General features: G+C 45.7%; 1 protein-coding gene and 1 long non-coding RNA gene across 4 annotated transcripts in view; both read left to right on the forward strand.

Annotated features, from left to right (window-relative positions):
- Nucleotides 1-26,724, forward strand: part of NIPAL3 (NIPA like domain containing 3) — a 50,488-nt gene that overhangs the window by 4,888 nt on the left and 18,876 nt on the right. For all 3 annotated transcript variants that reach the window (XM_015075166.3, XM_027060071.2, XM_053209002.1), the window contains exons 3-5: nt 19,917-19,985; nt 21,457-21,628; nt 24,174-24,233. In XM_015075166.3, the coding sequence (XP_014930652.2) occupies nt 19,917-19,985; nt 21,457-21,628; nt 24,174-24,233 (301 nt within the window). The remainder of the gene's footprint in view (nt 1-19,916; nt 19,986-21,456; nt 21,629-24,173; nt 24,234-26,724) is intronic.
- LOC128312974 (uncharacterized) lies at nt 8-9,618 on the forward strand. Its single transcript, XR_008293033.1, has 2 exons — nt 8-3,453; nt 3,489-9,618. It is a non-coding gene; the product is annotated as an uncharacterized LOC128312974 (long non-coding RNA).

Raw genomic sequence — 26,724 nt, forward strand, 5'->3', positions numbered from 1 at the left:
AGAGCTTTCTGTCTGGTTTTGAAATGCGGTGTTTTTCTAACCCCAGAGTAACACAGCATAGCCCTGGCTAACACGTATTTCCGGGGTCTGCGTGCCTGTTAGCAGCAGAAACAGGCACAAATGTAGGAGAACGGGTAATCCAGAAGAAAGAAACACTCATTGAAGTACATAAAGACAGGGGGTTAGAGAAAAACATAAAAAGAGAAAGAGAAATATTTTTAGAAATTTTTAAAGTTTACTTATTTTTGAGAGAGAGAGACAGAGCACGAGTGGGGGAGGGGCAGAGAGAGAGGAAGACCTAGAATCTGAAGCAGGCTCCAGGCTCCGAGCTGTCAGCACAGAGCCGGACGCGGGGCTCGAACTCACAGACCGTGAGATCGTGACCTGAGCCGAAGTCAGGCACTTCACGGACTGAGCCACCCAGGCGCCCCGAGAAATATTTTTAAAGGGAGGTATTCCCACTTAGAAGATTTGTTTGTTTGTTTTAAATCACCTACTCTATTACTCAGAGATAAGCCTTGTTCATATTTCTCCTTCCTGTCTTTTTTTGGTGTTACGCTTTTGGGATCAGACTGCACAGAAAGTTTCGTATCTTGGTTGTTTCACGTAGCCCTATTTGTGGGTTATTTCCCCGTGTCATTGAGTCGTGATTTAACGCATACTTTTTGAACGGATTGCCCAGTAATCTGTTGAGCTGCTCTATCAAAACTTTCTGGACACATCCCCTACTGTTAGATGTTCAGGTTGTTTCTACCGCGGGGTGAGTGTAAACAGGGCTGCAGTGAGCATCCCAGAGTGCTGCTTGCGTCCCTGCTGTCTCTAAGAATTGGCTAGATCTGGGAGAGGTGGTCTCTGCCGGGTGAGTGAGGCCACAAATGCCAGAGCATCAAGAACAGAGAACACAAGAAAATACAGTTAATGCAGTTGGCTGTGATGAATGTGTGCCAAACAAACAGATACAGAATCTAAGAAAACACAGAACACTCTCCCAGGTGAGATTTCTAATAAGTTTCCATTTCAATTACAAATTATCTCTGTTACTTATTGTAGAAGTACCTTCCGGGTGCTGGAGCAAAGGTAAATCAATCATGGCGACTCTACCAACAAGTTTAGGAGTTGAGTTGAGATGGGAGACGGGCACATGCACAGTTATGAGCGAACTGAAGTTCCGGGGGGGGGGGGGGGGGGATCAAGGGAAAGAAGACGCGTCCTCGAATCCCTATTCTGCTCCTTCCCAGCTAAGTGCCCTTGGACATATGGCTTAGCCCCTCAGAGCTTCTCTTATGGGTAGAATGGTGGTAGTGATCCCTCCCTCCATCCCTCCTCCCTCCAGCCATGTAGATCAATGAAAAAGCACCTAGCCCACGCAGGAGGCATGCGGGAGGTGCTTGACTCACGAGTGCCTGGGGTTTACAAAGAGGAACAGAGGCAGGTGCCCAAAGCGGAGGAGCGTGTAGTTAATTGTGCCTAGGGAGAGAGGAAGTTGCTTCCTTCCACCTTGATTTGGTTAAGGCTATTTGGGTTGCAGGGAATAAAAACCCATTTCAGAGGCGCTGAGACAAAAGGGAAAACTATTATAATAAGACTACAAGGTAGTTCCTGCCACCAGAGGTAAGAAGGGCAAGGAGATTAGAACAAATTGGAACTCCTCCCCCGCCTTTGACAGAGGGAAGACCCGATTGGCCAGTTTGGGTCAGGTGTCTACCCTGGTCCAATCTGTGGTGGGCAGGTGGGTGGAGTCTCACACAGCAGACAGGTTTCTGGGGCTCCCTCCTTGTATGCGGCTCTCAGAGAAAAGTGGTTATGTGGGCTGGGCAGGCTGCCCCCAAATCATCTCTTATATTTGGGGCAAGGAAAACGTTAAGAGGGCCCAAGTGCAAGTTTATCAATGAGGTGAAGTTAGGAGCACGCCGTTTGAATTGCAGCGCTGCTCTCTGCCCTGGTTGTTGGGGCGGGGGGGGGGGGGGGGCTGTGAAAGGGAGCCCAAGAGGCCAGCTGCCCAGAAGGCAGCATCGCAAGGGGTTGCCGGCACTGGAAGCTTGGCCTCAGCCTGGAAGAGTCAGGCCTCAGTTTCTTGTGTTTAGCGAATAGGCATTTCAGCTGAGCACCTGCTCTCCCTGCCTGTGTGGGGTGGGCGGGGCTGTATAAACCATCGAGCTCTCTCTTCCCTGAAGGAGTTTGCAGTCTGGGAGGGAGGTGGGGGAAGCTATTTTTATCAGTGCCTTAGCCTTCGGGACAAATTTGATACAAAAGTAGAGCTAGGAGGGGTGTTACCAGCATGGCCTTTAGACTCAGAGAGACCTGTCTTCAAGGCCCAGCTCTCTCACTATCTGTCATTGTAACTTGGGGGAAAGGCATGCAACTTCTCTGCAGGTCAGTTTTAAATCCACCCTACATGGCGGTTGCGACCATGACCTGAACTTACAGATGTAGGAAACTGAAGCTGCCTGTATCCTCCCCTGTCTCTACTGATAGAAATCCTACGTATTCTTCCAGCTCCAGCTCAGGTATCACCTTTGGCAGTTTTCCTAGCAGGAAAATATAGGTCCTTTGTCACACTTCCATAGCCCATTCCCAGTTCCTGTAGTAATCATCACGATCATAGCAGCAGCTAACTTGTGTTGACTGTTTACTATATGACAGGGACTGTGCTAATCCTTACAGGGCCCCTCAAGGTAGGTATTATTACAATCCCCTTTTACGTATTAGGAAACTGGCACAGAGCGGTTAATTAACTTGCCCAAGGACACACAGTCAGTAGGTAGTAAAGCTGGGATTCGAATTGAGTGTGTGCATTGCCAAGGCCCTTGCTTTTATCCATGGCTCCCTGCTGCCTGCATTGGGCCCACCACTCTGCCAGGCCCCTTCTCTCCCTGACACTGGTTAGTAAGTATTGAAATGGCAATCCTGGGGAAGATAATGCCTCCCCTGCTGGAGAAGGTAAGCATCAGGGAGCTGGCCTGAAGCCAGGTTACAGAAGTAGCAGAGCCTGGAGAGCCAGGCAGCTGCCTCTCTTGTATTTGAATATGAGTAACCCTCAGAGCAAGCCAGAATGCAATTCATACTGAATTGTTGGCAGTTTTAAGCCCAAGGGATTGTGGGAGGTGAGTTTAAATAGCAAGTAATGACTGGTCTTGTCACCGTGATATTTAAATAGAGGCTCTTGTTGGCAGATGTAAAGCAGATGTTAGAACGGGAGATCTGAGCTGAGGTTTCACTCGGCAAGGTTTCCTACCTCTGGGACCTTTGGCTGCTTTTCTGGAAACCGTTTACTTTTTTTCCAGAGTCGTAGCTGGCACCAAAAAGGTCCTTAGAGCTATTGCTAAGAATAGTGATAATAAAAATGATAAAAAATAATGATAGTAACAAGCTAGAATTGTTTTAGTACTTTTTTATGTGCCAGGTGATGTTTCAACATGTACGTTATTTCATGTAACATGACATTCCCAACATGTATGTTATCTCATGTAACATGACAATCCCATGAGGGTTTATAATCCTCCATTTTTCAGAGGGGAAGCCAAAGCTCAGAGAGTTAAGGTAATTCCCCTGAAGTCATACAGCAGTAAGTGGCACAGGCAGGACCCAGCCCAGGACTTCTGGTCTTCAAAATCCACACAGGGAAGCTGAAGCAGAGAGAGAAGTGACCTTGATTTTGCTGCCCCACCCTTGACATTGAGGTCTGTTGAAGCCACGCCAAGAAAGCAGCTGAGTTTGAAACCTTGCTGCCTGCTTGTAGTGTGGCCCTCACCCTCCTTCCCTCTCCAGCAGCCCTTCCCATTCAGAGGCTGCACTATGAGTACAGGGACCAAAAGTCCTGGCTTGTGCCTCACGGCCACGTATATTAATAGAGCCCCCTTTCGTTTTCAAAGCGTCCCAGTTGGGTCCACCTGTGTCCTCAATATAAGGTTCCTGATAGTTGGGAGGCCTCACTGCTTCCTCACCTGTATATATGGGACCAAAGTGCTGGGGACACCTGTTAAGGTCCGGCCCTGCCGCTTGCTCACTCTGACTTTGGCCATGTCTTGGTCTTTCTCGGGCAGTTGAAATTCTCCACTGGCAGGAGCCCCCATGGAGGTATTTGCCTCCAAATGAGGCTGGCCCTTGCCTCTTTCCTCCCTTCTCTTCCACCTCAGTGGACTCTGCCCAATGAAGTCGAGAGCCAGTTGGGCGCCAATTCGGTGTTGCCTCAGCGGCATCGTCCCCATCTGACATCGCGGGCGGAGGAACTCAGGATCCAAAGATATGGCAGGTGAAGATGCTGGCCTGAGGCCACCACCAGGCAGTTCTCCCAACCTGCCCCTCAGTGGGGCAGGAATCTGTTTTAGTCTTGAGACAGAGTCACGGAGTCCAAGGTCAAATCCCTGTTCTGGGTTAGCCATCCACGTGGACTTGTTCAACACTTCCCCCTTTAAATGACTTCTGTGAACACACCTGGTGTGGTTCCTCTGCAAAAAGAGGAAGTCGGTGAAGCCACCCAGGCCCCACCCCTCATTCCCTCCCTACCAGCAGACCCAGACACCCCCATTTTGCAGTTTTCCAGCTCTGAGGTTTGGAGGCGGAGCTTAACGTCAGGAGTTCTGCCGGTTGTCACCTCGACTCTGAATCGCCTCTCGCCACACACTTGAGGGCTGCTAATAGGTGTACGTTCAAACTGTGTAACCCCTGGGCCGGTGGCATCGCCTTTGCCTGACTTTCAATGCTCACAAAATTGAATCAAGCACCACTTCACAAGGGCTTGGGGCATAATTAACGTTGATGAAGCCCTTTGAAATGCCTGGATGAAAGGGCATTTAATTATATTGCGCTGTTACTAACCAGGTCTGTCTGTAGCCAGTTGTTATGCGTGGAGATTGATATGCTTGTGGAAATGGCTTTTAAAAGAAACCCCAGCTGCCTGTGTCACTAGTGGGAATGTAGCACTCCCGAGGCAGGGTTGTCTTTTTTTCCTAATTTACCTGGGCCGCCTTTGAAGGGCACCTCAGAGAACACAGTGGGAGACAGCCCGGAGGAATAGTGACCGTCGGGAGACTGGAAGTCAGACCTGGAGCGACACAGAGCCTCCTGTCCCCACCTCTGCCAAGTTTTTACATTTCTTTGGGCCTTACTTTGTTCACGTGTAAAGTCCTTCCAACCCGTGTGCCGAACCTAGGACTCCTGACAGTACACACTTCGTAGGTGGGTTATCGCCCAAAGGCAACGCATGGAAAGGGTTTCACGCCACACCTAATGTGTATATATAAAAACACTCCGTAAATACCGTCCTTGATTATCATAGTAACCTTTTAACCTTGTTTTTCTGCTGCTTAGCCTGCTTATGATTTTTTTTAAGTTTATTTATTTATTCTGAGAGAGAGAGAGGGAGAGGGAGACAGAATCCCAAGCAGGCTCCACACTCAGAGCCTGACATGGGGCTCAAACCCGCAAACCCACGACATCACGACCTGAGCCGAGATCAAGAGTCGGAGCCACCCAGGAGCCCCTACGGTTTTTATTTCTAGGTTTGGGCCCTCACCATCCTCCTCCCCGAAATAGTATTGACTTGTCTACATGGCCACAGGGGCTCATTTCCCTTCTTGATCTCTTTACTTCCACCTGGCGAGTGGTTAGCACACTCTTCGGGCAGCCTTGTGGACCTCATCGGCATTGCATCTGAGGACAGCTTAGTCTCTTGCAGTAAAAATAAAATAGCTACCAGTTACAGGTTGAACCATATGAAACTACCATTTTGTATGGGTCCAAGTGGCAAAATAGTGGCATTTTCCTCCAGCTCACCCTAGTTCCAAGTTACCGAGGTAAGTGCTTTCTCCCAACTATCTCAGGAAGTCCACGCACCAGCTCTGAGAGAGGGGCACTGCTGACCCAGCTAGCGAGGAGGTGAAGCAAATCCCCCAGCCCGCCCTTGAACCTGCAGCCGCGTGATCCCCACGTGCCCTCTGAGAAGCCCTCACTGTGGTCTCCGCTTTCTGCACAACTCCCAGAGCCTGGTTCCAGCTCCCCTTTGTCCCCCATAAAGGAAATAAGGCAGCTGTGAGGTGTTGTGGGAGCCAGAACCAGGGTCCTTCTGTCTCCTCTCTGCCCAAAGCAGTCGCTGTAGAATCACTGCCAGTTAACTCTTTGAACCATTAATCATTAGCATAGATAAACTGACTTTCTGCGCCGAGTGCCTGCCTGGCCCCCAGGTCTCTGCCTCCTTGAGGATGAGTTCCTTGCTCTGTAGCCTTAATGAGCTACACTTAATGAAGGGCTTCCTTTGGGGTCTTCAGACTTGACCCTCTAAAGAAACACCTTGTGTTTCCTCATTCATTTCTTTGGTTGACATCTAAGACATAAAACTTGTGTCACAAGTTTATATTTGCAAAGTGTGTCGTTTCTAGCACATTTTAATACAAGTATTTTTTTTATAGCCCCTGAGATATAAAGCCCACGTGATATCTACCATCAGCCTTCGGAACAAACTCCTTTTTATTTTATTTTTTTATTTTGAGAGAGAGAGAGAGTGCGCACGCATACGAGTGGGGGAGAGGGAGAGAGGGGAGGGGGGGGAGGGAGAGGGAGAGGGAGGGAGGGAGGGAATCTTAAGCAGGCTCCACGCTCGGTGTGGAGCCTGACAGACTCCATCCCCTGACCCTGGGATCGTGACCTGAGCCAAAACCAAGAGTCAGGCACTCAACCAACTGAGCCCCCCCCCAGGAGCCCCTGAAAAAGCTCTTCCTTAGCAGTCGGAAATTTTTACGTCATTCCTGTTTGTCCCTAACTTTGTATTTTCCCGACCTTTCCCCCACAGAATTTTGTCCCCAAACAGTGTCTGTGTTTTAACACTTAAAAATTATATGGACGCATATCCTACTTGTGTACAAGAAAGGATGTAAAATAGGCGATCGAATTTCACTTTGTTAATATTTCCTTTGGCATAAGGTTTGTGAAATAACAAAAATTCAACCAAGTAAATTTTGTAGATCTAATTGGCTTTATTAATTGATTCATGAATCAGGCAGCATCACATCCAGCAAGTAGAGAGGAGCTCCAAAGGGCTACAGAAAGGGAAGCGGTTTTAAAAGCAAGACAAGAAAGTTATAAACAGAAAAAAGGACTATTTCAGGTGAGATGACCTTTGGGGACAAACGGGTCTTATTAGGTGGATTGTGTCATCTTCCTTTGGGGGATAGAGAGAGTCTATGTGACAGAGTACTTTACTGGTGTTGACCAGAAGCTTCCTGACTGACCAGTTAAGACTACATTTCTGGGGGAGGTTAGAACTTCAGTTAGGGGAGGTATTAAGCCCCAGTTTGGTGAGTTGGCCTAAGTGAGGCCATTTTGGGCCTCTGGCTTTCTTTTTAACATGTTCAGAAATAACTGATTCAACCCAGAAGCTTTTTATTGATACAATTGAATAAAAGCAATTGATTAATGTAATATAAAGTTTTATAATAATTATCAAGCATAAAATAACACATGAAGAATGAATATCTGGGGGTACCTGGGTGTCTCAGTCAGTTAAGTGTCCAACTTCAGCTCAGGTCATAAATTCACAGACCATGAGTTTGAGCCCTGCATCAGGCTCTGTGCTGACAGCTCAGAGCCTGGAGCCTGCTTTAATTTCTGTGTTTCCTTCTCTCTCTGCCCCTCCTGCCCCTCACTTTCTCTCTCTCTTTTCTCTCTCTCATAAATAAATAAATAATTCAAAAAAATTAAAAAAAAATTTTTTTAAATGAATATCTGAATGAGAATGGGACTTTGTTTTTAATATTCAAGACAAATATTACTGATGGCTAGAATGGGACAGATTTTAGCATCAGTTCTGTTGCAGGTTTGGGGTGTTATAGCTAGAGGTGCTGAGAACGTGTTCACAGAAGTACCTAGAATGGAAGGAATGTTGTTATGGCAGCATCCCTAAATTCTTTCAATTCCTCCGAAGTTTCGTGCTAAAAATCACATAGTGATAACCTATTTTTATTGACTTATCAGCTAACAATATGAGGAGAGCCTCTTTCAGCTTCATTCAAAACAAAGTACTATATACATTTCATTTACCACAGTACTTGTTTGGCTTTCACAGTGTAGGTTCCCTCTCCTTGTAGATTCTTTGGCTGGTCTAATAATTAAATTGACATAAGATAGATTCCACAAGAGAAAAATTTAATGTCATACATATGGAGGCCCCAAAGAAGTAACCAAAGCTGGTAACTTTCATACCTTTTAGACAATAAATTTGTGAAGAATTGATAAGACAAAAGGGGTTGGGCTTTGGGTAGTAAATTAGTGAAGTAGTAGCAAGTTTTGTTTATACAGGCTTCTTGGCCTTAAATTTCCTATCTCTGGTGATAAGAATGTCTTTCTTCCTTCTGGTACATACTGGAAAGGTACCTTTCACATGGAGACTTATTTCCCACTTTCAGGGGGACAAATGGGGCCTCAGAGTATCCTTCTTGTACTGGCTGTTTCTTAAGTAACTTTAATTCAAAATAATCAGTATGCCAAAGTGATATATTTTGGGGTGACCTATTTTGTTCCTCCTCAGTAAGTTCTGTGACATTGACCAAAAAGGCATTATCAATTATGCTGATAAGTTTTCACTTAGAGGCACATTGGGTTAACCTGATATATCCAGAAAGGGTTGGGGAAATTGAAATCTTGTTGATTTTACTACATCTTTGCCTATACAGTATTTCAATACATGTATTTTAATTACAGTATGTGATACAAATACTTACTATTTACTAAATACTAAATTTACTATTATATGTACTATAATATTTGTACATATAATTGCAATTATAAATGCCTTATCACATGCTTGAATATGGCAATTATAATCCCTAACACAATCACTAAGAAAATAACTCAAAAATAGTCAAAGAAATTATAAGGGAATTAAAATGGTACACTAAGAAATATATCTCTTTAACACAAAAGAAGGCAGTAATGGAGAAACTGAGGAACAAAAAAAAAGAGACATGACATATAGAAAACAAAACAGTAGAAATCCTTCTTTATCGGTAATTACATTAAATGTAAATGAATTAAACTCTCCAATTAAAGGGGACAGATTGGCAGAATAGATTTTTTAAAAAACACAATCCAAGTATATGCTATTTACAAGATACTCACTTTAGATTCAAAGACAAAAAAAGATTGAAAATAAAAAAGTGGGAGAAGATAGTCCATGCAAACAATAACCAAAAGAGAGCTGAACTAGCTAAACTAACATCAGACAAAATAGACTTTAAGATGAAAATTATTACGAGTGACAAAGAAGAACATTACATAATGGTAAAAGAGTCAATCTATCAAGAAGATATAGCAATAATAAAATATATACACCAAAATACATGAAGCAAAAATTGACAGAATGGAAAGAAGAAACAGGCAGTCCAGCAGTTATCATTGGATACTTCAGGACCTCACTAGCAGTACCTCACTGTCAAGAAAATGGAAGACTTGGGGGCGCCTGGGTGGCTCAGTCGGTTGAGCGAACGACTTCGGCTCAGGTCACGATCTCGCGGTCTGTGAGTTCGAGCCCCGCGTCGGGCTCTGTGCTGACAGCTCAGAGCCCGGAGCCTGTTTCAGATTCTGTGTCTCCCTCTCTCTGACCCTCCCCCATTCATGCTCTGTCTCTCTGTCTCAAAAATAAATAAACGTTAAAAAAAATTTTTTTTAATAATAAAAAATAATAATAAAAGAAAATAAAAAAAGAAAATGGAAGACTTGAACAACAACCAACTAGACTCAACCAACATCTATAGAACATCTCACTCAGTTGTAACAAAATATCCATTATTCTCAAGTGCATATGGAACATATGGCATAGAGCATATATTCTCTGGGATAGAGCATATATTAAGCCATAGAACAAATGTCAATAAATGTAAAAGACTGAAATCATATAAAGTATGTTCTCTGATCACAGTGGAATAAAGTGAGAAATCAATAGCAAAAGGACATTCATAACAATAAAGTAGGAAGTTCACATATGTGGAATTTAAACAACACATTCCTAAGTAACCAGTGAGTTAGTGAAGACATTACAGGGGAGATTGGAAAATACCTTGAGGGGCCCCTGGGTGACTCAGTCGGTTAAGCATCCAGCTTCGATTCAAGTCATGATCTCGCGGTTCATGAGTTCGAGCCCCGCATCAGGCTCTGTGCTGACAGCTCAGAGCTTGGAGCCTGCTTCAGAGTCTGTGTCTCCCTGTCCCTCTGCCCATCCCCTGCTCGTGCTCTGTCCTTCTCTCAAAAATAAATTAACATTTTTTTTAATTTTAAATAAAAAAATACCTTGAGGCAATCTCATCCTAAAGTTCATATGCAGACATGAGGAACCCCAACTAGCCAAAACAGTCTTGGAAAAAGAAGAACAAAGTTGGAGGATTTCAACTTCTTGATTTCAGAACTTACTGCAAAGCTACAGCAATCAAAACCATGTGATAGTGACCGAAGGATAGACTCACATATCAATACAGAGTCCAAATATAAACCGACACATCCATGGCCAACATACTTTCGACAAGGGTGCTAAGACTACTTCTGTGAGGAATGAATAGTGTTTTAAACAGATGACACAGAGACAACTGGATATCCACATGTGAAAGAATGAAGTTGGATTCCTTCTTCCCATCATATGCAAAAAATAACTCAAAATGGATCAAACACCTAAACGTAAGAGCTAGGACTATAAAACCCTTAGAAACATAGGTATAGGCACACATTGGAGACATTGAAAATTTGGTTCTAGACAACCTACAACAAAGTAAATATTGCAGTAAAGCGAGTCAAATGAATTTTTTGTTTCCTAGTGCATATAAAATTATGTTTACACTATACTTTAGTCTATTAAATGTGCAGTAGCGTTATGTCTAAAAAACAATGTCATGCCTTAATTTTAAAAGACTTTATTGCTTAAAAATGCTAATCATCATCTGAGCTTCAAGTCAGAATCTTTTTGCTGGTGGAGGCTCTTGCCTCCATATTGATGGCTGCTGACTGATCAGGGTGGTGGGTGTTGAAGGCTGGGGTGGCTGGGGCAATTTCTTAAAATAAGACAGTAGTGACATTTGCTGCTCTGATGGACTCTTTCTTTCACAGACAATTCCTCTATAGCCTGTGACGCTGTTTGATAGCATTTTACCCACAGCAGGACTTCTTTCAAAATTGGGGTCACTTCTCTCAAACCCTGCTGCTGCTTTATCAACTCAGTTTATGTCATATTGCAAATCCTTTGTTGTCATTTCAATAATCTTCACAGCATCTTCACCAGGAGTAGATTCTCCATCCACCATTCTCTTTCTTTGCTCGTCTATGGGAAACAACTCCTCATGCATTCAAGTGTATCATGAGATCGCAACAATTCTGGCACATCTTCAGGCTCCCCTCCTACTTCACTTGCTGTTGCCACCACATCCACAGTGACTTCGTCCACTGAAGTCTTGAACCCCTCACAGTCATCCATGATTGTGGGAATCAACTTCTTCCAAACTCCTGTTAATGTTGATATTCTGATCTCTTTGTATGAATCACAAATATTCTTAACAGCATCTAGAATGGTGAATCCTTTCCTGAAGGTTTTCAGTTTACTTTGCCCAGATCCATCAGAGAAATCACTCTCTCTGGCAGCTATAGCCTTAGGAAATGTATTTCTTGGGGGCGCCTGGGTGGCTTAGTTGGTTAAGCATCCAACTTCGGCTTGGATCGTGATCTTGTGGTTCACGAGTTCAAGCCCCGCATCAGGCTCTGTGCTGACAGCTTGGAGCCCGGATTGGATTCTGTGTCTCCCTTTCTTTCTTCCCCTTCCCCACTTGTTCATTCTCTCTCTCTCTCTCTCTCTCTCTCTCTCTCTCTCTCAAAAATAAACAAATGTCAAAAAATTTTTTGAAAAAAAATGTATTTCTTAGAAAATAAGACTTGAAAGTTGAAATTACTCTTTGATCCATGGGCTGAAGTCGGACTTGTCACCGACTGAACCACCCAGGCGCCCCATCTTCAACTTTTAAAAAAGAAAAATAACAAGTGTTGGCCAGGATGTGGAGAAATTGGAGTCCTCAGCCGGTGGGAATGTAAACAGGTGCAGCCACTATGGAAAACAGTTTGACCATTCGCCCAAAAGTTGAAATAGTCACCATAGATACCCAAGAGAATCGAAAATATATGTTGGTACAAAAACTTGTACAAGGATGTTAGTTATCTGTAATAGAAAGTGGCGATAACTCAGATGTGACTGGTGATTGGATAAACAAAATGTGTTATATCCACGTAATGGAATATTATTTGACCATAAAGGGGAATGAAGTATTGGTACATGTTATAACATACGAACCTTAAAACATTATGCTCGATGAAAGAAACCAGACACAAAAGACCACATACGGTAGGATTCCATTTATATGAAGTGTCCAGAACAGGACAGGTCCAGAAACAGGAAGTAGATTCGTGGTTGCCGGGGGCTGGGGTGACGGGGAACGGAGAGGGACTGCTAATGGGTTTGGGGTTTCTTTTGGGGGGAGATGGTGGAAATGCTTGGGATTTAGAGAGTCGCATGGTTGTACAACACTGATGAAAAGTGGACATTTCCAATATTGTGTTGCAACTGTAGAAATCAGATGTGCACCCCTCCCCCGTTTGCTGTCGTTGCTTGCTGTGGTTTGTTAGTGTTTGTTCGTTTTCGTGATTTTTCTAAATTCTTTTCATAAAGTCCATGTGACTGCTGTTGTATGCAGCCTGATGAAGTCTGTTCCTGTTGGGTGGTCACCTTGTGTTTTGACAGTTTCCTTAACCACGTAGATCCAAAAAAGGAAAAAAAAGAGAAAAAAAAAAAACCTCCCCCAATTCTCCCAGTCTAAGCACATTGGCTGTGTGTCGGGCCCTCCGATGCTTGGCCAGGCCCTTTATACCCCTGTGCCTTAGCCCTTGCTCCCTGCTTGCATCCAGCCTGCAGGCCAGCCAGAGGTGAAGGCTAGTGTTTAATCAGGCCTTTTTGGAGCATGCATCCAGCCCTGGCTACATGCATGGCCTTTTTGATTCCCCGGTATACATGGAGACTTTAGAAAGCCCTTATCCTCTGTGTGTCTCCTTTCCCAGACTCTTCCTGCCAGGCTTTTCTTTCTGTCTGTTGCTCCTCCTGAGTGCTGTCCCTTGCCCCAAGCTGTTACACAGCCATTACTTGTACCTTTAAAGGCTTTAAAGTCAGACAGAACAAAGACAAGCCCTGTGCCAACCCTTCAGGGATCACCAGACAGGTCAGAATCCACAACCACAGTTTTTAAAAAAAATAAGGTTCATGTATCACTCTCTCTGTGTCTTCATGGCTGTCACAGATCTGGGGTGTAAGGGATGGGAGGCAGACAATTTAAAATGCCACAGTGCTCTCTTACCGTAAAGCAACAGCTTCTCTCTTCACCATGCCTTCCTCTGATTGTTACATGTTTTTGGCTAGACCCCAGGGTTGTATAAACAAAGTGATTCTGATAGGTTTTGTCAGCTCATTAGCTGTTTTTCTGGAAAGATGGGTCCCTGGAATTCTCTATTCCACCATTTTCAATGGTGTCACTCATAACATTGTGAATAGACCAAAAACCACTGTGTGGGGTACTTTTAAAAGGTCAAAATGGTGAATTTTATGATTTGTGAATTTTACCTCAATAAAAAAGGTAATGATGGGTTAAATAAAGATATGCTAGGTCTATAGAATGGCCTTAAAGAGCATCTCAAGTCAGGCATTACAATGGGAAGACATTAGCTGGGCAAAGAAAGGGGGTGGGGAAATCAAGCAGGAGAATCATACACACTCAAGTCGGATGAAAGATGAAAGCTACCTGTTAGTGAATATCTGGGATAGAGTCAGATCTTGAGTCCCAGACAGAAACTGCTGGATCATTCATCAACCTTGGTTTACTAAGGAAGTGTATCAGTTAGCTACTACTGAGTAACAAACCACCTGGAAACCTAAATTTACAAACCACAACCATTTTACTGCTTGCAATTCTACAGGTCAAGAATCTGAACAGGATCCAAAAGAGTTGAAGTCAGGATGTAAAAGAGATAATAGGACTTGAGTATTGATTGCAGTACTATTCACAATAGTCAAGGTGTGGAAATAACCTAAATGTCCATTGAAGATGAATGAAAAAAGAAAACGTGATGTATCCATACAATGGAATATTGTGAATATTATGCAGCCTTGAGAAAGAAAAACATGTTTCTGAAAAAGGAAAACAGTCTGTGTCAACAGAGATGAAACTTGAGGACAAAATGCGAAGTTAAATAAGTGCTACGGGCTACATGTTTGTCATCCACCCCCCCCCACCAAAATTTATATGTTAAAGCCTCAATCCCCAATGTGATGTTTTGGAGGTGAGACCTTTGGGAGATAATGAGGTCATGAATGTGGAGCCCTCGTGAATGGGATTAGTGCCCCTGTAAGAAGAGACACAGAAGGATCATTTCTCTCTCTCTCTCTCTCTCTCTCTCTCTCTCTCTCTCTGACATGTGAGGATATAGCAAGAAGGTATCCATCTGCAAACCAGGAAGAGACCTCTAAGCAGGAACAGAATCAACCAAAATCTTGATCTTGGACTTGCTAGCCTTTAGAACTGTGAAAAATATTGTTGAAGCTACCCAGTCTGTGGTGTTTGTTAGAGCAGCTAACACTCACTGAGACAGTAAGCCAATCACAGACCGACAACACCACATGATTCCACCTAGATGAGCTGTAGACCATAGTCAAACTCGCAGAATCAGAGAGTAGAATGGTGGTTGTGGGGTTGGCGGGGAGGGGAAATGGGAGTTGCTAATCAACAGGCATAGAGTCTCAATTATGGAAGATGAATAAATTCCAGAGATCTTTGTGCCTATGTTTAACAGTACTGCATTATACACTTAAATTGTTCTTAAGAGGGCAAATTTGGGCTACAGTATCATCTGGAGTGCTGGACCGGGGCTGGAGAATCCAAAATGGCATCACTCGTGTCTGGAGCCTCAGCTGGGGTGGCTGACTCAGCTGGCAGTTGGCCGAGATGGCTGGGCCTTTCTCTTCTCTTGCTGTTGACTGGGCCCACTCATGTATCTATCTGGTCTTCCACATGACCCCTGTCTCTCCTTATGGATAGGCTGGACTTCTTTATAGGTGGTTGAATTCCCTCTGTACAAAAGTAGAAGGTATAAGGCCTGAGCCCAGAAGTCCCACAGCCTCATTTCCACCTCATTCACAAGGCCTGCCCAGATTCGAATGGTGGGGAGAAAAATTCCCACCTCTTGAGGGCATACAGAGATGAGAGAGATGTTTGGCAGGCATCATTCCACTTTTATTTACCAGAAATGGTAACCCCAGCTCGGACAGTATAATTGTGAAAGTGTAATGGTAAAAGTCCTGCCTCTCCACTAGGCCTCCGCTGACACCACCCAGTAGGAGAAGGGGACTTCACTGCTGCCCGCTGGGGTTAGAAGTCCACGCTCCCCATGTGGGCTCTTCTCACTCTGTGGGGTGGGGAGGTGCCTCATCACTGGACCCCAGATCCCTCCTGGGCCTTCTCTGATAATCCCAGCATGTGGGTTAAGGTGCCTTGTTATAACTGTGAAAGGTTGGAAATCTAGGCTCCCTCCGTGGCCTATGCTGGTGTTGGGGATTGGGTCGGGGGGAGCTATTTTTTTTTTTTCCTGTGACATTTGGAACACAGCAGTTGTCTAAAAGTTTTCTGTCTTGGGGCGCCTGGGTGGCTCAGTTGGTTAGGCATCCGACTTCAGCTTGGGTCATGATCTCACAGTTCATGGGTTCAAGCCCCACATCAGGCTCTGTGTTGACAGCTCAGAGCCCGGAGCCTGTTTGGATTCTGTGTCTCCCTCTCTCTCTCTCTGCCCTTCCCCCACTCACGCTCTGCCTCTCTCTCTCAAAAATAAACATTAAAAAAAAATTTTTTTTAATAAAAACAATAAAAGATTTCTGTCTTGCTTGACTGCTCATCTTCTGGTCTTTTGGCTAGAGAGCACGGGCTTTTCTTAGAGCTTTTTTGTCTATACCCATTATTATTCCCAGGTTGCCCGTTTCTTCAGCTTCGAGTCTGAGCGACGTGAGGTGAGGAGAAAACCCAGGGAACCCACTGCCGTGTCGTTCCTTGTGCCCCCAGTTCCCCAGCCTGTCTGTCTTCTCCTCTCCACCTTTCAGAGTTGTCTCATGTTTGCTTTGTATACAACATCCAGGGTTTCCTGTTGTACACAGCAGGAAGCATAGGAAAAAGTGAGTCCGCTCCATCTTGCTGGAAGCAGAAGTTCTGTCATTTGCTTTTTAAACCGGAAGGAATAACAGAATTTATTGTATGTAAATGGTATTGGAATATTTAAGACATATGTTTGTTATATTCTTAAGTGCAGTTTATTAGACTTACAAGCATTTCTTAGTTCCTTGGTAAGATTTTATGTAAAAGAAACTAAATTTGTGAATCTGTTTTTTTATAGCAAATATAATTTTTTTAAGTTTATTTATTTTGAGAGAGAGAGAGAGAATGAGCACAGCAGGGGCAGAAAGAGAAGAGGACAGAGGATCTGAAGCAGGCTCTGGGCCGACAGCAGAGAGCCCAACACGGGGCTCAGACTCACGAACCAGGAGATCATGACTCAAGCCAAAGTCGGATATTTAACCAACTGAGCCACCCAGGCGTCCCTAGCAAATATAATTTAAAAAAAAAAAATCAATGTAATACAGATAGGCGCTTTTTTTTTTTTTTTTGTCTGCAAAAGCCATCCTTCGAAGAAATGAACACTCAGGTTTACTAGGCGTTGGACTCATTATAAACACGTACCTGAACTGCATCCCATAAAGCATGGACTCAGGCTCTGTGGGGCAAACAATAGAAACCAACTCCAGCAAAAAAGACTGTGGGGCTGCTCCCAGAATGGAAGGAAGGGCTAGAGAAGGAGGTCTGGGGAAGTCCCAGGCACCATGATGGCCCCTGGGGCCTGATTTGCCCAGGCCTGGCCTTGGGCAGCAGTGAGCCCAGCCTTCTTTCAGGCCTCCATGCTTCTCTGTTCAAGATTTATACCCCAGAGAGAGGTTCTGACCTGCCTGGTTGGCTCAAGCTTGAGTCTAGGCCCATCTTTGTCCAGGGAGGACAGAGCACTTGGAATAACAGTCCCAATGAGACTTTGCACGGGGGAGAGGGGGCAAGAGGGAGCCTTCCACAGCAAAATCAGGGTGCTGTTACCAGACCAAAAGGAACGGGATTAAAATGGCAGGTGGGTGAGCATCACAGATGTCTGCAGACTATGAGTTCCAGAGCCAAGTAGGTTTGGGACACCTGGGATGGCCGAGGAGGAACTGCCCGTGAGGCCCTCCGACCTGCCAGTGCACTGTGGCCTCCAAGCAGTGCACCCAGGATCCAGTGTTTCCCAAACTTACTTAATTATGTGGTGCTTTTTGCCTCAGAATCCCATTGACGTCTCTAGGAACTCAGGGAAACCCTGGCCTGGTTGATCTCCAGTGACCTTTTTAGCTCTGAGATCTTGTGATCCCACAGGAAGGACATGGTTTCTGCTTAAGTCTGTTTAAGAAGAGACAGACAGCAGGGGCACATGGGTGGCTCAGTCTGCTGAGCGTCCGACTTTGGCTCAGGTCATGATCTTGCAGTCCATGAGTTGTAGCCCCACGTCGGGCTCTGTGCTGACAGCTCAGAGCCTGGAGCCTGCTTCGGATTCTGTCTCCCTCTCTCTCTGCCCTTCCCCCGCTCATGCTCTGTCTCTCTCTCTCTCTCTGTCTGTCAAAAATAAATAAACATTAAAAAAAAAGAGAGAGAGAGAGACAGCAAAAACACATCAACAGAGATGGAGAAGGACCAAGGAAGTGCAGCTCAAGCAGTGAGAGCCTTCTGGGGAAGAAGTGGAAGCCAGCTCCCTTGGGTCCATGAGATGCCCTCAATGACCTTCTATTAAGGAGTTGTTTTCTAAAGTGAAATGAACGAAAGTCAGGTTCCTGTCTGGCCTGCTCATTCACTTGGTTTCTGTTGGCAGTCTGGCTTAGGTGAGCAGAGGCTTAGGTGGGGGCTGGAAGGATCCTTAGAGGTTATCTGGGCTGGCGTTTACATTTTCAGACGGGGACACACAAGCCTGATGAGGGGAAGGGACTCCCCCAAGGCCATGCAGTGACGAGGCAGCAGAGCTATAACCAGAACCCAGGTCTCCTGGCTCCCAGCTCAGCATCTTGCCTTTATTTTGCAATGCTGCACCTTGCTGGGGACAAAGTCAAGGACAGGCCATGGTGGTTTCTGTCAGTGAAAACACCCCCTCCCTCCTCCCATCCTCTTCCACAACCACCTTCTTAGCTGTCTTAGGCCCTCAGGATTCCAGGAAAGAGGGGAGGAGAGAGGGACAGAGGCTTGACATCCTGCCTTAGGAAAACTTGCTAATTAGATCTTCCAGGTGAATTGCAAGACCGTGTTTGTCTCGTTCACCACTGATTTCCTAGGGCCCACCCAAGCCTTAAGGACCCGGCATATTTCACAGGGAGGTGGGCTTGGTGGGAGGAACCTCTTGAGCTTAGGGGGAGTTGGAAAAGGCCCATCCTGGGGAGGGAGGATGCGTATTTGGCTAAGATAGAACATTTCTTGGTGTTTAGTGGTGAAATAACCCCCGGAGGGTGTGTTGGCAACATAGTATAGTGTGGTTTAAATGCTGAGGCAAGTACCCTTTGACCCAGCAGCCCCCCTTCTAAGAATTTATCCCAAGGAGGTAATCCTCATAAATGCACAAAAATGCATGTACTAGGATATTCAGTTAGAGCAGTGTTTTCAAAAAAGGAAACAGCCTCAATACCCAATAATGGAGAAGCAATGATAAAAAATACGGTACATCGAAAAGACGAGTTATTTGGTATTTATTAAAAATGATGAATTAAATATGCTTGACAGGGGAATGTGTTTGTAATATCTTAAGTAAAAATGGGTTATAAAAAGATTACAGTCTTATTTTTATCAAATGAACTAACATTGTCATTCATATCTGAATTATGGACGGAAAAAAGTTTACAAGAACAAAATGTTTGTAGTTGTCTCTGGGTTTTGGAATTACAGGTGGCTTTTCTACTATGTCGTAATTGTTACTGTTCCTGTCATTTATTTGTATTTCCTGACTGTTCTACAATGAATATATATTTGGTAGTTATCTTTTAAGGTTAAAAGAAAATGCCATGCCAAGAAATCTGAACCTTATTCTTAAGGTGATAGAAATTAAATGTTTATAAATGAAATGATTAAAAATTAAGCACATTAGCCAGTTTAAAGAGTCTCACTGAGGGGCGCCTGGGTGGCTCAGTCGGTTAAGTGTTCGACTTCGACTTCGGCTCAGGCCTGATCTCATGGTTCGTGGGTTCAAGCCCCGCGTCGGGCTCTGTGCTGACAGCTCAGAGCCTGGACCCCACCTCAGATTCTGTGTCTCCCTCTCTCTCTGAACCTCCCCCACTCACACTCTTTGTGTGTCTCTCTGTCAAAAATAAATATTAAAAACTTAAAAAAAAAGAGTCTCATTGAGACCCCTCTGGCAACATGACAAATCCACTGATAAAATGGCAAATTGTATTCCTGCCTTTGTTTCGCTTGTAAATTCTGATTTCTGATGTTGCTTTCCTGCACAAGACTGCGGGGAGTCGACCCATTAAGGGAATAGCAGAGCAGATTCAGGCCTTACCAGGTCTTTATGACCGGTGGACAAAGGACGTTGCTTTCTGGAAGTATCCGGCTCAGGGCAATGTTTTGTAAACCAGCAAAGCAGCCGCGTTGACCATGAGTAGTAAAACTCCAATAGAAGGTCAGGGGTGTGGCTTTGTGGCAGATGTTTTCCTGGTTTGGTTTGGGGACAGCAAACAGTGGGACCTCAGATGTGCCCTGGGGCCCTTTAGCTTCGACCCAGCTCACATCTGCTCCTGTGAATTTTCCTTACAGGAAAACCTGATCGGCGCCCTTTTGGCCATTTTCGGGCACCTTGTGGTCAGCATCGCGCTTAACCTGCAGGTAAGTGTCAGTCACCAGCACCGTCTACAGTGGAGACACAGCTCTGATCAGCCGGGGCGTCTGGTGTGGACCCCGCTGCCTCCTCACCGTGGGATGCTGTCTACTCCATTCCTGGGCTGGGCCTACAATATCTTGTGGGTTGTTCCAGAATCTTCTTCGCCCCCATGTCATCCCCCCCACTACCCCTCCGCTCTGAGGACAGCACTCACCATTACTTAGAATCCCTGGGGGCCCTGGAGCAGCTGCTCTGGAAGCCGGCCCCCTTGGCCCATCCAAGCTGGCAAGCAGCTACCTGCTCCCAAGCCCTGCCTTGGAGGTTGCTTTGGGGACACCCGTGGACAGGATACGTCCCACAGCACACGGGCTGGCTCCGCTCTACCAGTGCTTACTCAGCTTCTAGCTGCGGTGAACCCGGAGCAGGGACATGAACACACATGGGCACTGGGTACATCTCGGCTCCCACGCACACACGTGTGCGGGAGTGTTTCTGTGTGTTTTTGGTCTCGTAGCCACTTGTTTGGTTCAGGCTCTTCTTTCTACAGACCGGCATCCCTGCCTCCACATCTGCTTCTCTGGAGCCCGCCTCATGGTACCCCCTAAGGAGCCCCGTGGTCCTCTAAGTCTGCCTGGCTCTCTTCAGTCACCACCCCACTTTCTCTGCCCCGAGCCTGCACTTCCAGAACAAAGGCTGTTGGCCATACTTGGGCCAAGTATCCACCCAAGGGAAGGCAGCGTCCACGGATACCCCGGGGGCTGCCCCAGCACGTCTACAGAAGGGAGTGAGGGCCGAGCAGGCACCCCGAGGTGCCCATGAGGAGTCCTGGGCATTGAAGTTAGAGGGAGACACTCAGGCCAAGGCCGGGCTAACATGGGGTTCCTAGACCACGGCTCCCACTCCAGACTGTGACGTGCATTAGAAATGCACCTTTCCTTGGGGCGCCTGGGTGGCTCGGTCGGTTGGGCGTCCGACTTCTGCTCAGGTCATGATCTCGCAGTCTGTGAGTTCGAGCCCCGCGTCGGGCTCTGTGCTGACAGCTCAGAGCCTGGAGCCTGTTTCGGATTCTGTGTCTCCCTCTCTCTCTGCTCCTCCCCTGTTCATGCTCTGTCTCTCTCTCTGTCTCAAAAATGAATAAATGTTAAAAAAAAAATTAAAAAAAAAAAAAAAAAAAAAAGAAATGCACCTTTCCAGGCCTCCCCCACACCTCCCCTGAGGTCGAGATGTTTATATTTTCAGAACTTCCCCGGGAGTTTTTGAGGCTTTCCAGCCAGTTGGAGAACTTCTGTCTTAGAGTGACAGTCGGGTATTGAGAGCCCTACTGCTTGCCTCCCCTCTGAACAAGGACTCCAGAACCTGACAAACCTTCCTAAATGAAAAGGTGGGGGCGGGGGGGGGGGGTAGACTTAGGATACATACATCGCAGCATCTCTCCCCAAACATCTGGGCAAGTCACATTCTTTCTCGGATTTCTAGAAGTACTGCCACATCCGCCTGGCAGGCTCCAAGGATCCCCGGGCCTACTTCAAGACCAAAACATGGTGGCTGGGCCTGTTCCTGATGCTGCTGGGCGAGCTGGGTGTGTTCGCCTCCTATGCCTTCGCTCCGCTGTCACTGATCGTGCCCCTCAGCGCCGTCTCCGTGATTGGTAAGCCCGGGCTCCCTGCACCACTCCCCTGGGACCCACCTGCCTGCGCCCGCACCGTCCTAGAGAAACAAAACACCGTTTTGCTTGGCCACATAGCTAACACTTACAAAGGGCTTCATACACACCGGTCCTGCATTTAGCACTTTACAGATACTAATCCTTCTAATCCTCCTTTTTGAGGTACTGTCATTATCCCCATTTTACAGAAACAGGGGCACTGAGCGGTGAAGTTCCTTCCTCCAAATCACAACAGCTAGTGAGTGGCGGGCCTGGGGTATAGATAGATGGGGGGCTGTCTGGCTCCCTAATCTGCTTAAAAATGATTCAGAAAGTGTACCAGAATTGCCTTTTATTTCCACTGAAGAAGGAAGGTAGAAACTTGGACCCTTTCATCAAGATAATCCAAGCTTTCATAGGGTTCAGGTGTCTCACACCTCTAAAAACTGCACATTCAACTTATTCTCTGATCTTTTTACATCAACTGATACCATCTTTAAAACATTGTTCACTTTCTCGGGGCGCCTGGGTGGCTCAGTCGGTTAAGCGTCCGACTCTTGATCTCGGCTCAGGTCATGATCTCCTCATGGTCCTCCTCCATGATCTCCTCATGGTTCATGAGTTTGAGGCCTGCGTCGGGCTCTGCTCTGACAACGTGGAGCCTGCTTGGGATTCTCTCTCTCTCCCTCTCTCTCCCCCCCTCCCCCACTCACTCACTCTCTCCCTCAAAATAAATAAACAAAAAAATATATTGTTCATTTTCTCACATGCCATTTTTCTGTCATTTTTATAATCACTGACCCAGGGTTTCAGAACATTTGAACCAATGAAAAGATAAAAGAAAAAGACACTCAAGCCAAGCCCACGAGACACTTGAGGTGTTCACACATGCTCTGTTCCTTTCTCACACAGTATTGTTCTAAAATATAATCTGGGGGCGGCTGGGTGGCTCAGTCAGTTAAGCATCTGACTCTTGATTTCGGCTCAGGTCATGATCTCATGGTTGGTGAGATTGAGCCCTGGTGGTGCTCTGAATTGACATCATGGAGCCTGTGTAGGATTCTCTTTCTCCCTCTTTCTCTGCCCCTCTTCTGCTCACATGCTCTCTCTCCCTCCCTCCCTCCCTTCCTCTCTCCCTCCCTCCCTTTCCCTCTTTCTCTCTCTCTCTCTCAAAATAAATAAATAAGCATTTAAAAAAATATATATAATCTGAATGCCTTTAGTTGTGGCAGAGGTCACCCCAGTCTTTGCCTTTCCTTGTCGTCTAATCTGGCCCACTTTCTATGTTTATTTTATTACACAGCCCCTACGGGTATTGACGTTTGTCTTCTGCCCATTGCTGATCTGAAAAGGACTTCAGAACCTTTACTCAGAATGAGACATAGGTGACCAAGTGCTTTAAATATTTGCCTTTGAATTTTAATAATTTAGTAATTCAATAATCAAATTCTTAACAATAAGAATCTGAATTGTAATGATGGGTTCTCAGGTATCAGCCACTAGAAAGTAAGGGGCTCTCAGAGCTTCTTAAGTCACCCAGTAAAAAATAATATTAAAAATAAATAAACATTAAAATAACTACAGTTTCTTGGGCACCTATTACTTAACAGTCACTATTCCAGGCACTTTAATAGTAATAATAGCTCAGTTATTGAGCATTTACTGTGTAACAAATTATCTACATGTATCATCTCATTTAATTGCCCTTATAACTCAGAGAAGTAGGTATTTTCATTGGTATGCTGATGAAGCAACATTCAGAGAGAGAAAATGAGAGAAGGAAAAGGAGGATGCGGAAGTGGGGGGAAGGAATTCCAATTTATATGGAGCAAACACCCCCACCATGGCTGATTTCACAGCCCACCATGCCTGAAACCACAGTGGCTTCCTGCATATTTAACAAGCAGCGAGCTGGTGTGAGCTGAATCCAGACTGAGACTCCCATGTAGTGACTTACCCACCAGTACACAGCCAGAAGAGGCAGCGCTGAGAATGGCCACCCAGGTCTGTTCACGGTGAATGCCAGCCCCACCCTTCCGAGCAGTAACCTGCAAGTTGGAGAGGGAGAGAGAAGAACCAGGGGAAAGTGTCAAAGTGTCAGAGGTAGTCATGGCAGTGGAAGGAGCAGGAGCCCTGGCCTCCGACAGCCCTTCCCAGCTGCACAGTTCTGAGTGGGTCCTTCACCTCTTGTAGCCTCAGTGTCCCGTTTTTCAGATGGGAATAATAGCACCCACCTCGGAGGGTAGATGTGCCAGAAACGACTTGTGCAAATCACCTGTCACAGTGCAGGTACTCAACACCAGCGCTCCTGGGCCTGTGGGAAATCCTCAGGAAGGCTCAGAGAGGAGCCTCCCTTTCCGAGATGGAATAACAGAGGAACCAGAAGGACTGAGTTTTGGGGAGGGGAGCATGAGGGAGAGGTACCAAGGAGTACCAAGTTCCAAGGCAAATGAGTCAACCCCAGGGCCTGGGCAAAGGGACTCCGTTGGGCTGATGGCAACCTCAATTTTCTTTTCCCTGTGCTTTTACTTATTTTTTTTTTTTATAGCTAGCGCCATCATAGGAATCATATTCATCAAAGAAAAATGGAAACCTAAAGACTTCCTGAGTAAGTTCACTGATTTGAGTCCCTGTTCTTAATGTTACGCTTGTGCCGTTTGTTCATTATAAAGCCAGCTCACCCCAATTTAGAGTTCATCTGTCTCCTGCTCCCTTCTCTGCTTCTATATTCTACCCTCATCAGGCTCCTGAGAGCTGGGTTTTTTAATCAGTGGTTCCCAAATCTGGCTGCACAACAAAATCATCTGCGAGACTTTTTAAAAAGGGCTTTCATTGATTCCACTCAATCTATATTTACTGAGCATCTATTGTTGGGATTTTAGGAGGCCTGATAAAAGGCACCCTCTTTCCCTAAATGAGTTCTAAAGCAATGGGAAACAAACATGGAGGTCAAAGACAAGAGGTCACAAGTTATGCTTTATTGCTTCTACAAATCAGATTAGAGCGTGCAGCCAAATGAACTTGCTCACGTGGCCAAGTTTGGGGAACAACTGTTCCGAATCGTCGGTGCTGGATAAGAGCAAGACAGGGCCAGAAGGCTTGAAAAAGAAAAGAATCTGACACTGCTCAGCAAACATACGATGCCAAGAGTCTTTTGCTCAGAGTGATCTGAGGTAGAGTCCCGATGACAGAGGAAGGGTACAGGGGTAGCTGGACTGGTTCTGAGACCAGTGTAGAGTTTTATGTCCCTTCCAGGCTCACTCTAGGTGGTCCTGGTATAAGAGACACGCTAGTCCAGGCAGTGCCCTATGTAAATTGGAAAAAGATGGCCCCTCTGGACATCTGTAGGTCTATGGGTACATGACCTGGTGAGCAGAGCATGGGCTAGATTTTAGCCCTCATCACCGCTTCAGCTAGGTGCTCTTAGGCAGTGAGCAATTTATACAACTGTACATGGCTGTCCTGCATAAAGTTCCATTAAATTCAGCAAACATTCTCCCAATGCTAGACCTGTGCTGTTCACCACAGGCATGGAGCTAAGTAAGACCTTTCCCTGCCTGAAGAAAACTTAAGAAAACAGACTTGTATATCTTAGCACAGAACTCATTATTGAATTTAACCGTGGCTCATTCATTCATCGAACAAATGAACAACTGGTTTTTGAGCACCATATGAGGCCTAGAATGAAAATTAAAGACATGTGATGTGGTATCACATTTTTTTGGGAGACAATGGAATGAAATATATAGTTAGTTCCATCCCACAAAAATCCAGAGGCCTGTGGTAACCAGGCATAGGTCAGAACTCACAGCCCTTTTCAAAGCTTGCCTGGGTCTGGGCTGGACTACCAGAGGTTTTTCACGAAATCCCCAGGGTGCAACTGGAGTGTGACAGGACCCAGGGGAAGAGGCAGGAGACTCCCCACCCCTCTAACAACCTCTGACAGGTCTGTGGAATAGAATATTGACAGTATTTGGACCGATCTCTCGGGATTAGGTTAACCAGCCGACGGGAAAGGATAAGGTCATTTTCAAAAGGTACATGGTAGGCTCTGTAGGTTTGCTTGTGAGGTTTTGTTACGTTTGGTTTTTTATGTTGCCCATAAAGTGATCGGAGCTTTCAAATGTTCCCCCCTGTAACATGCCCATTAAAACCACGGTGCATTATCAGAATGGCTACCAGGAAGGAAAAAAAAGAGGCAGTCTTACTCTAACACTCTCCCAGTGGGAGTGGCAATTGGTGCGACCAGTTTGGGAGACCGTTTGACAGTAACTACTGGGCTGACCGTCGGTGTATCCCCTGACCAGGGAATCGGCACTCCTCGTTTTACACCCAACAAGAAATACGGACGATATGTTTTCCAAATGACACGCTCAAGGATGTTCCTAGCTGGTTATTTGTTATCACCCAACAACTGGAGAGCCCTCAAACACCCATCAGCCGCAGAATGGATACACCGTACAGCCCTACACCCCACACCAGGATACAGATGAATCTCACGAGCTCCCAAACCTTAATGTTGCACGAACCCAAACACAAGGAAACGTAGTGTGTGAGCCCGCGTAGATAGAGTACAAAACCAGGCAAACTGTCGGCACCTGTTAGAAGTCAAAGTTTTCTCCCGAGGCCACGGTCTAGTGATTCAAAGGAGACACAAGGGAGGATGTTGGGGTCCTGCTAATGTTCCCTTTCTTGATCTGGGTGCTGGTTACGTGGGTGTGTTCACTTTGTGAGAATTCATCGGGCACTTTTTGGTATACATGCCCCACCTCACTAAAATGTTTTCAACATTACATGTTATTTTTTTTAAATAACAATAAGGAAGGGGTGCCTGGGTGGCTCAGTCGGTTAAGTGTCCAACTTCAGCTCAGGTCATGATCTCGCGGTCCGTGAGTTCGAGCCCCGCGTCGGGCTCTGTGCTGACAGCTCAGAGCCTGGAGCCTGTTTCAGATTCTGTGTCTCCCTCTCTCTGACCCTCCCCCGTTCATGCTCTGTCTCTCTCTGTCTCAAAAATAAATAAACATTTAAAAAAAATTTTTTTTAAATAACAATAAGGAAGATAAGAAAAACCAAAAGCAACAACAACAACAGCAGGTACC

This window comes from Acinonyx jubatus, chromosome C1 (assembly GCF_027475565.1).
Source record: "Acinonyx jubatus isolate Ajub_Pintada_27869175 chromosome C1, VMU_Ajub_asm_v1.0, whole genome shotgun sequence".
Taxonomy (NCBI): domain Eukaryota; kingdom Metazoa; phylum Chordata; class Mammalia; order Carnivora; family Felidae; genus Acinonyx; species Acinonyx jubatus.